Raw genomic sequence first — 10,889 nt, forward strand, 5'->3', positions numbered from 1 at the left:
CATGATGAGATGCAAGATAATTACATGGGATGAGTCCTTTATATAGATGAATTTCCAGTTTTATTAGGGAAGAGTGAGTTCCAAATCTCGCAAATAAAGTGGTACAACTTATATCTTCACATCTCTATTATTGAATACATATGGACGGGATGTAAATGAAAGTTAATAAATGCGAGCATTAAAACAAAATATTTAGGAAGGCAAAAACTTTGTCTTGTTATATTAACCGGAGATCAAATAACAACAAAGGACAAGTCCGGTCTAATGTAAATGAAAAAGACGAGTCTGGTCTTCTGCAAGCCATTCATTTCGGAAGATATAAAAGAACGTATCCTCTCCCATCCAAATTAACTGTTGCTGTCTTAGTACAATTTTGAAAATCTCCATGCATGTATATCTGCAGAACACGTTTACGTTCTGGTTCCATGGAAGATGTGCAACACAAATCTTCACAAATATGTACACATAAATGTATATGTGTACGCACTAGTTTTTTCAATATCTCACTGTATCTCTAGCACTGAATACATATGACAAGATGCAAATGAAAGATAATAAATATGAGCATTAATTTTTTTAAAAAATTGTGATATTTTTACTAAATTAGCCAAGAGCGGATATTTACAAGGGACGAGTTGTTTATGTTGATCATTTTCTATTAGCAATTCATTAAAAGAAATGTGGATATCAATCAAATCTTCACAAATGTGCACATTTTTGTTGACACTAGTTTTCAATATATAGCACAACATACATATGGATATGGACAATGTGTAAATGATAATCAACAAATATGAGCATTAAGTAAACTATTTATAAGGCCAAAGCTTTGTCAGTTACTCAGTTATATAAGTAAAGCAGAGAGAACAGTTAATGAGTCCATATAGTCAATTTCTACTAGTCATTTAGTACAGAAGATATGATTCTCAAATCTTCACTAATACTTGCAGACGAATATATACGAGTCCCCATTAGTTTTTCAATATTTCACACAACTGATTTATTTCTATCTCTAGCACTGAATACAGATGGAGGTGTAGCCTGGATATCTGCAACTGCTCGTGCTCAAGCTGAAGCGGCATCAGGATTTTGGACAATCCAGGAATTGCCAACGGCGTCGTGAGCCAAGGACAGACTCGACTGACAGTGTTGTTGAAGAGCCAGTTGATCCGGCTCGATCCTTTCCAGGTGTTGGACTGATGTTAAGGGCTCCAGCGTGCAGGCTTTCAGATTCATGGTCCTGGTAACATGTGATCGGAGCATTTTCCCAAGGCTGTCCTGATTTCCTTCAGCATCTCGTCGATCCCGATGTGCCTCCTGCAAAGGGTGGGAAAACAAGGGAAATGAGATCTTGCAACGGCAGAAAAGAACAGCTTCTTGCAACATCGAGGAAATTAAAGTGAAAAATGTTCAATTTGTACAACATGAGGACAGTTGAAGCACTGCCCGAGAAAACTCGTGGTATGAACAGCAATGCAAGCACAAACTTAAGCAGATATCAAACAGGAACAACAGATTAAGTACACTGCTTCGGTTCTTGCGGATGCACGTAAAGCTCCGAGGATTGTCGACATGTGGTTGTTTTTCTTCTTCAAGGAAATGTCGTCATGCATGCAGATCAGCTTTTTTCCTTTACCAAAACGCATTGCCCCAACCACAATGTCACATCACATGCAAGTAGATCAGTACTGTCTCTGCATGTTCCGCGGGCTCTCTATCCTGGTTTGTACTTGCTCTCTCTCTCCTGGCTAATTTACACCATATGGGTGGGGAGAACGGGCAGCGTGCTGAATGCATGGCGCAGTACGCTTGTGTCACTGTGCACAGGTTAAGCAAATATCCAATATTATGAGCTGTTTAAGAACACAGTAAAACATGTGTTTAGTTGGTCAGGTGAGGAGACTTAGACTAGCCATAGTGGGAGTAACTTCAGCAGTAACTTCGAATCCAACTCAGCAAATTTGCTTATGTGGCAATGAATTAATGAGGAGAGAGGTACTTGTAGTAACTTAGCTAGTTACTGTAACATCACATGTCCCAATGCAATATGAGTCTGTAACTTAATAAATGAATCTTTACATGTTATCACCCTTAAGTTACTACCTACTATGAAGATAGTAACATAGTCTAGAGATATGCGTATGTTACTAATGTATGTTACTATCCATTGTGGCTAGTCTTACAGTACGCTTGCACCGATTGCAGCTTGAGGTCTTGGATAGTCCCCAAGTTCCTTATCATCGTCTTCTGACATATGGTGTCTGCTGAAGTTTACATTTAGATTTTCTTTGCTGGCATTCTTGTCGTCGCGTGCGTATGAATTCGCGTAGGTAGCGGGCGGTCGTGGTGGTTCTGTTGCGGCCTCGCCGTGACGAGCGCGTTGTGTGTGCGGCCTGGGCAAGCGAGTCGCCAGGCGTGCGTGCGCGCGCAGCGGAGGCTGATCGCGTGGGGAGCTACGTCCCGTTAACTACAAAACTGGCTGCAGCTTGGTTTAGTTGAGAGAGTGTTTGGATACATTTTAGTCTCATGACTAAATTTAGTGAGACTAAAACTTGCTAGCCTTACCATGCTTGGTTTTAAATACTAAAGATAAAATCAAGCTAATGAGCATTTATTATCCTCCAAACCCTCCAATCCAGAACTCGCCTATATTAAAGGAGAGAAGTTAAATGAGGAGAGAGGGGACTAATCCACATTTTAGTAGAGGTACCCCTAACTAAAAAAATTAGTCTTAAGACTAGTTTTAGCCCTTCTTTAGTCAGGGGTGCTTGAAACTTTAGCCTCTTAAAATGACTATTTTCAGTCAGACTAAAATAAGTCCCTTGGATTCAAACACCCTCTGAATTATTAGTGGTTGGGTGTGATGTGTGCATGCATGGGTTAGTGGCCGGATCATGTGTGGGTGCGTGCGTGTGCTGGTGTGTGTACGCACCTGGGTATAAAGCCCTTCTGTGCTGCTCGTTGGTCGTTGATTCGTGCCAGAGTTTGAGCTCTATGAAAGAAGCGTCGTTCGTGCGGTGTGGCGTCCGTCGTCGGAAAAAAATCCAGTGTCCTCCTCTTCATCTTCTACCTCTGTCCATGAGCAAGCGAGAGAGAGGGAGAGTGGGCTGGTCCAGGGTTTGTCCGAACATGAACTTCTGAAACTATTTATGTGCAGAAAGCCAGAAATAAAGTAGAACAAAGGCGCCAATATTTATCGCAATACAGCTTGAAACTGCTCCAGACATGTGACGTTAGAGCATGATTAATAGTATAGCCAATACTTTTTTTTGCAGGGCTGCTTGGCTATATGGAGTTGTCATAGTCATTTATAGCCAACCTAATATCCATTCATACAATAGTTAGTCATACTAGTATACTATACCATTAATATATGGTCCACCACTTTCTCCCACAAAGGGTGTTAGAGTTCGTGCTACAGCCGGCTGTAAGTGTGTAGCCTGCTTCTAATATATCTCCTCTTCTCTCTCCTCCAACTAGATACACATCTGATTTGGCACTCTTATAGCCCACATACATCACTTTATTGTAATTTCTCGTAGTTACTCTGTAGCAACACACGGATATTTAGCTAGGCAATCTTCTTTAATAAAAAAACCCCCATAAAAGGATCTTTTATTAATTGGATAAACTGTTACACACACATGTAAAAGAGGATTTATGTCACATTTGGATGGAGTCTGTTTTGGCATGGAGATTGTAATTGTCAATCACAATTTAGTTCACCAATAATTCTGTAATAACAACAACCTTCAAGGTCACCTCATCGACCTCTTTACCCGACTCCTCATTGAACATGTCTATGTTGATATCCTCAGCACCGAGGCCCTCATTCACGGAGACGCACCGCATAATGAAGAACTCGTCCTCAGCACCGAGGCCCTCATTCACGGAGACGCACCGCATAATGTGGCGCCCTCTTTTGCGCTTGCAGTGTTACCATGATATTGCACTTGGATCGTGGCGGCACAACACATTTCTCCGGCTCTATGCAGTATTGCAGTGAGCCTGTCATTTCGACATCAAAGGCAACATAATCATTGGTTATGTTGGTTAGCTGAAGTGAACACGGTATCGGCTTGTTTATCTCGAAGGGAAAATTCAGCTCAAGCCTATCAAACTCAAGCAGCTCCCACGGGTAAGGGCTTATCTGCATGGAAAAAATTGGCACTTCCATAAGTACGTTTTAAGCTAACAGTGGAGTAATCAAAATTTTGGAGCCTATGAGCTTACCGGGCCAACTAGCGAGTCACCAACATTGTTAATGTGCTCATTCGTATTTTCCAATGCATTAAGCATACTGACTATATCTGATATTTTAGGCCTCTTCTTTGGAGAGTCTAACAAGCACTTTAGCGCTATTTCAATGCATTTAGTTACCTGCTGGTATCCAAATAGTGGATAATTCACTGATTTATTCCACCTGTACCTCCACCTTCTAAGTACCTATCATTTCAAAAAGGTTATTTATAATGACCCATAAAAATGATTTATAATGATGACTTACAAAAAACCACCAAATAACATCAACAGGATCTCAGATATCGAGACTGTCCTCGAGTAAATTGCTACCTTTTTCACCCTGCCTTAGCTTATTGTTTGCACCATGGGTTCATGCTTGGATTGTTCTTATCAACCAAATAATTAGCAATGTGATCCAAATATTTGCGCCATTAGCTAGATTTGTGACTTGTTGTTACATCAATCTGTAGTTGTGCATTTTTGTTACTTTAACTTAGAGATGGTGATACACCATTATGAATGTGCACATTCAAGATTATATAAGAATTTGTAGTAAAAACACACCATCATGCACACATTTATTTGGCATTGTTTTTTTCTTGGCTATAGTTATTTGCCTCCCAACAAACTTGATTTATCTCACGTTTCATTAGCATATACCATTCAGAATACTAGGAATTATTACAACCAATACGTGCATCTTGAGAAAACATTACTATACTTGGTGAAAATCTTTTCATAAGTACATTATGTTGTTGGTAGGTATTGTGTTAGTTATAAAACAAGACTTTAGGCATTGCAATCTGTGGCTCGGCATGCAAAACTACAGTCCAATACTAGTTTTAGTTTTCACTTCTCCACTTCTCGTGCATGTATTTGTGTCTAATTTTCATCAAATTCTTTCAACAAATGTCACATGAAAAAATAAATATAATCATTCATAAATTATACATAAACCATGTGCTTCGTTCCCTGCCTGCCTCACCATTGGCAATACTGCATTTGTTTTCGTAGTTTTGCGCAATCACATGCCTCGAGATGCTCACATGCATGCATCTTGTTCTGATTAACCCTGTCGACTGGCACAACTAAGGCGGTGTACATGCCACTGTGTATTCATAAAAAAATGCTGCTCCCTCCATCCAAATTAATAGACGTAGCTTTAGCACAAATCAGAGGGGGTACAACATTCTGTTTGACTCACTCACGTCATAATTTGTTATATTTTATCGTCCACATATTATTCTGCACAACAGAGAAACGACATATTATACCTAGCATGATTTGTTGCCTCTAGCAGACATCGTTTTGTTTCCTTGTGAAATATAATTGGCTGCAAATATAGCACATTTGCATCAGCCCGCTATGCACCTAGCTGATTCAGGGGAATCATTCGCTTCTCTGTTACTTCTAGCGCCGCTAACTCCACTAGGTGACCGATGGCTGATGCATGCCTCCGCTCGTCTATGTTCTACTCATGTCGACCTCTTGTATGTTAATACATCTGAGTCGTTTTATGTTGAAGTTGATTGTCTGAAACTACATTGATGTTATATATCTATAAGAAACTATAATTTTGCATGCACATTCAGGTTTGGGTTATTATCATTTATATATTCAAAAAGTAATTTATCTCACATAGTTATTTTGAATTTTAGCTCAATTAGGACTTCATGTATAATTTGTATTAAAACCAAATTATTGTTAAAACAAATCGTTAAAGTTAGTATGTAAAGTAGAGTTGCATTGTTTCTCCAACTCATCAGAGTCGTACTATTTACTAAAAAACAGCGCCGTACTATTTAGCCACCTATTACAGGTTATATGCATTACTGATTTCTTCAAATAAACAAATTTGTTTATGTTTTTTTGTATAAATAATCACATTCGTCTACATCTTCATAATCTTTTTTTGTGAGATACATTTTCATAATCTTGACCTGTCACGATAGAAAAGAAGTATTTAGCTTTGTGGATGAATATGGCGTACTATATTGTTATAATTTAGACTTGCAACAATAGAAAATACTCTACAATAATATAATATAGATTGATTGATTTCTTTGCCGGGCTTAATGCTAATGTAGCTATTATTCCTCTAAATTGATAAGAGGGTGGAATAGTATTTTAGCCATATTCTTTGAATTACCGTTATCTTGCAGAAAAGCGTAGAAGTATAATTTTATTCAAACTTCATGAAAATATACATCATGTAATATTCATTCCAACTGTTGGACATAGCCTGATTTATTGACAACATGTCTTGTTTCAGAGCTACTAATACTTGATTTCGGTATAGACGTATAATATAGTTTGAAATTTGATCCAGTATATGCAGGAATAGAGCAAGATGTAGCTTCCATTGTAATTCTACCTGAAGTACTTGAAAAAGAGTAAGGTAGACAAGCTTGAACTATGAGTTGAATAATCCTTACATTTTGAATGTCAAGGTTGCCCTTACATCCAGTTACGAGTTCTGTAATTATAACTCCCAAACTGAATATATCTGACTTGATTGACACCTGACCATGCTTTATGAATTCCGGAGCGCAATACCCACTGCATGAAAGTATGATCTATAGTTATATTATCTATGAAACTGCATGAAGAAAACTTTGTAAAAGGTGAGACAGAAAAGTGGGCTCTATATGTGCAAGCTTACAGTGAAATTGCGGAGTTACTAGTGACAATGTGTGTTACTCCATCGAGTAGTTTTGATATACCAAAATCTGTTATTTTTGGTACCATAAGATCATCAAGCAGTATATTGGCAGGTTTAAGATCCCTGTGAATAATACCCTTTTCCTTATGAAGATACTCCAAGCCGCTGCAAATTCCTTTAATAATTTGGTAACGGGTATGCCATTTAAGTCCCCTTAATTCATCTATATAAGCAAAACAGAGTAAAAGCCAGGAAAATAAGAATAATAAGGAAATTACAATAAACTTCGTAACATGTCACATGCATTTTCCTACCGGTAAGATATTTGTCGAGGCTTCCTTTGTTGATATACTCGAAGCAAAGTAATCTTTCTCTTATCTCTGCAAAAATAAACTTTGGTGTTTCCCCTGGTTCTGGATTTATCATCGCTTTACTCTCTGTATTGGCACAGTAACCTAGTAACCGTACTATATTTTTGTGTTTAACACTGATCAGGAAAGTAGCCTCGCGATAAAATGACTCCTCTTCGATTGTATGGCTGTTCAGAAGTCTTTTAACAGCAACGCTCCCGTTTTGAAGATCACCCTATTTAACTTGTCTTGTTAGCACAACCAAGAGCATTTAAACCAAGTTCTGCTCTGCTGTGATAAAACTTTTACGATTGAGGATTTTAGAACCTAAGATTACCTTGTAAACGATTCCGAATCCACCACGACCAATTTGTCGCGCATCAGCAAAATCCTCAGTGATGTGTTGTAAAAGTCCTAGCGGCAGATTCGTTGGCTCCACGCTTTCATCAAGTAGTGTATGCTCCAGGACATTAGATTCAGATTTTATGTCCACCCTGATTACAGCATGCACTTCCATTATCAGACCACAAAGAAATTAATTTGCTTCCTGAGCACTGTGATGTTCATTGATGCAGGGTAAGTATTCTTAGTTGAGATTATTTTATTCAACTTAGCATGACAAGTATATATGCAACAATGACGGCGTTATAGAATCCTAAGATGAAGCTCAAGGAAGCTCTCATGGTGATGCTCACTGAGATTCCGAAAAAAAAATTGCGCAACAAATGCATGGCACTTGCATAATGTTTCAAACAAAATGCATTGTCGAATCATGATTCAAGACTGGACAGTCAGGAGATCACTGAAGAAATCCCAGAAGCAATGTGACATGTACCCTATCAATTGTCTTGGTATTAGAGTGCACTTGCATCAACCATAGTTATCACGTAGTACATGCAGTTGAGCACTGGTGGGAGCTCATCCTACCTTTCTCTCGAAGCATCAAACATTATGTTGGCCATACCATGTAAAATCCCAGAACCTCCTTCGACCTTCACAGAAAATAATATGTTCGGTAATTGTTTCTTGCTTAAATCAACGTAGCATGCAATAGCCTACCATATCAATCTTATCTTTAACTTCCTACCGCTGGACAGTCCCAGGAAGTTAATTGGTACCTTCTGTTTGATTGTATCCCTCTCTGGGCTAAAATAGATACCGATTGCGTCAATCACGTCTCCAGCATTGGCAAAGAAGCCGACAATACTACCATTGCTCTGTAGCGGACTTCGAAAACGAGTCCCGCCTCCATTTCCATATGGTCCGTAGCTACCGGTATTGGTGACAAAGTAAAGTGATGTTACAACATCTGAGTTTTCCGAGTTCCAGCCTACTGTTCCAGAAACTTCCATCAAGAAATCTGACTGGCCAAGGAGAATCTACAAGTGAAGCATATTAATTATCATCACGGCCATATGTAGAGAGGTATAATTATTTGAGATTATAAGGATGCAATAATGTTTCTTATCTGTTGGTAGTGAACTAGTGATCGCCATTAAAATTATACTACTCCCTATATGCATATTAAACCATCAGCAACGCACGGTTGATAGAAGTTATTATTAATAAGACTTGTACTCACCGTGTGAGAGCTCCCTTCTAGAGGATTAGCCGTCCCTCCCCATGGACCACCGGAGTGTTGTTGACCATCGCAATCACTATATGTAAACGTAAGTGAATTGATTACCCTACCGCTATGAATGACCACGCTTATCAGACGTCGTGGCAACACATCCACGTCACTAGGCCTCCCTGAACCACCACCCCATGGCCCATTTTTTGTAACCGGGTCCTGAGTGCAAATCCGGTTCACGAAACTTCAGAAAATATTAAATAGTCTGAAAATAAATGAACAAAACAATTTAATTGCAAGTCTATTGTCACCTGTTCTTTCGTTGATCCCCTGTCATTTGGCTTCACATATACACCAATTGCGTCGACCACCCTCCCAGTATTAGCGAAGAAGCTAACGATGCTGCCATTGCTTAGCACTGGACTGTGAAAAGGAATTCCTCCTCCTCCTCCAAAAGGTCCATACCGACGAGCATTGGTAATAAACATAACGGATGTTACAACGTCAGAAGAATATTGCGTAGAGGAACCAGTTGTTCCAGAAACTTCGGCCAGAAACTCAGAGGGTCCTAACAGAATCTACAAGTGGAGAAAAATGGTAATAAGCCAAGGTACAAGGGGGTAAGTTGAACGCACGCCTTGAAATGGAAGCATGCAAGTCCTGAAATGGAAAGGAAGCTTGGCTACATACTAATGTAAGACGTTTTTTCACACTAATGTGTAGTGTCAAAAAAAAGTCTTACATTATGGAATGGAGGGAGTTGTTACTACAGTATATTTTAGAGATAACTGCACTGGTGGTACACCAATTTATCCTAAAGGTTTGCTTTGGTTCACTAAGTTGCCAAACGTAATGAACTAGTCCACAAACTTGTCATGCGGATAGATTTGGTCCAAATTGTATCTGGCAGGGCTCGGCGTGACCACATGGACTGCCATGTTGGCAAAGGAGTCACACATGGCACACATGACACGGAGGAACTAGCCCGGCGACATGTAGTCTCTACAACTTAAAAGGTGTCTAGGCATACTGGTCAAGGACCTAAGTGTGGGGATGGCGACTGGCGAAGCCCCTGGCGACGCCCCTGGCGATGCGGGCGCTGCAGGAGCCCGGCCGCCGCCCTCCCCGTCCCGGCCCTCGAGCCCCGCCCCCCCGCCGGCGTCCGCCTCCCTCGCCCCCTCGCCGGTCCCTTCCTCCGGCTCTCCGCGGCTGCTGTGGGCCGACATCGCCGAGGCCGACGACGTTGCCGCTGGCCGCCCCGTCGTGTGTCGGGATCGTGTTCCCCCCAAGGCCCCGCCGCGGCCGCCACCTGACCCCGCCGGTGGCCTTACTCCCAGGGGTGGGAGTTCGGCCGCCCGTGGGTCGGGACGGCGCCGTAGTCTTCCTCCTGCCGCCTCCCCGGCACAGGGGATGCAAGGCGCCGGCTTCGGCACAGGGGATGCAGCTGGGGTGTTGCCGGCCGCGCTGACCGGGGCCCGGCTCTCGCCTCCTGGAAACCCGCGACCACGACCGCCCCCTCCTCTGCTCCGTCCTCCTCTGCGACGGCCGGTCCGACTCCGGCGATCCCGCCCGAGCTCGCGCCGGTCCTCTTCCGTCGGACCCCCTTCCGGCCCTTCTTCCCCTCCCGTAGGTCCGTCGGACCACATCCTCATGGCCCCTCCACCGCCCCGCCTTCCCCTCGCTGCCCCCGTTCGCCCCCGCCGGCGGCCACCGCGGCGGTGCTCGGGGAAACCCTAGCGCCCCGCTTGGTCACCCCGGGACGGTCGTACCGGGCCGCTGTGATCCTGGGCCGGCCCACGGACATGGTTGCAGGCCCCTCCCTCAGGCTGGTGGGAGCGGGTGCGGCCCATGGGAAACCGGCCTCGGCGGCTGGGATGGGCCGGCTAGGCAGGCCGGATCTGCCCCGCCTGGCCCAATCTCGCCCCCTGGCGTCCGAGGGCCCGGTTAGGCGTTCCATCTGGCCGCCCGTAGGGTTCCCACACCCCCCTCTCCTCCCCCCTCCCGCGCCGCCAGCCCCCTGCCTCGCCCCGGTCTCTACCGCCCCTCCCCGACCCCTTCTCGC

The 10,889-nt window shown here is 42.7% G+C and overlaps 1 protein-coding gene across 1 annotated transcript in view; it reads right to left on the reverse strand.

Moving 5' to 3' along the window:
* Positions 1-3,610: 3,610 nt before the first annotated feature.
* The window catches only part of LOC119303587, a 47,373-nt gene continuing 40,094 nt past the window's right edge, over positions 3,611-10,889 (reverse strand). Inside the window, exons 10-19 of the mRNA XM_037580717.1 lie at positions 9,139-9,405; positions 8,837-9,046; positions 8,373-8,633; positions 8,182-8,246; positions 7,592-7,748; positions 7,219-7,489; positions 6,905-7,127; positions 6,678-6,801; positions 4,234-4,446; positions 3,611-4,150 (exon numbers count right to left, since the gene is read on the reverse strand). Coding sequence (XP_037436614.1) covers positions 3,884-4,150; positions 4,234-4,446; positions 6,678-6,801; positions 6,905-7,127; positions 7,219-7,489; positions 7,592-7,748; positions 8,182-8,246; positions 8,373-8,633; positions 8,837-9,046; positions 9,139-9,405 — 2,058 coding nt within the window. The 3' untranslated portion in view covers positions 3,611-3,883. The remainder of the gene's footprint in view (positions 4,151-4,233; positions 4,447-6,677; positions 6,802-6,904; positions 7,128-7,218; positions 7,490-7,591; positions 7,749-8,181; positions 8,247-8,372; positions 8,634-8,836; positions 9,047-9,138; positions 9,406-10,889) is intronic.

The sequence above is a fragment of the Triticum dicoccoides genome, chromosome 5A (assembly GCF_002162155.2).
Source record: "Triticum dicoccoides isolate Atlit2015 ecotype Zavitan chromosome 5A, WEW_v2.0, whole genome shotgun sequence".
Lineage (NCBI taxonomy): Eukaryota > Viridiplantae > Streptophyta > Magnoliopsida > Poales > Poaceae > Triticum > Triticum dicoccoides.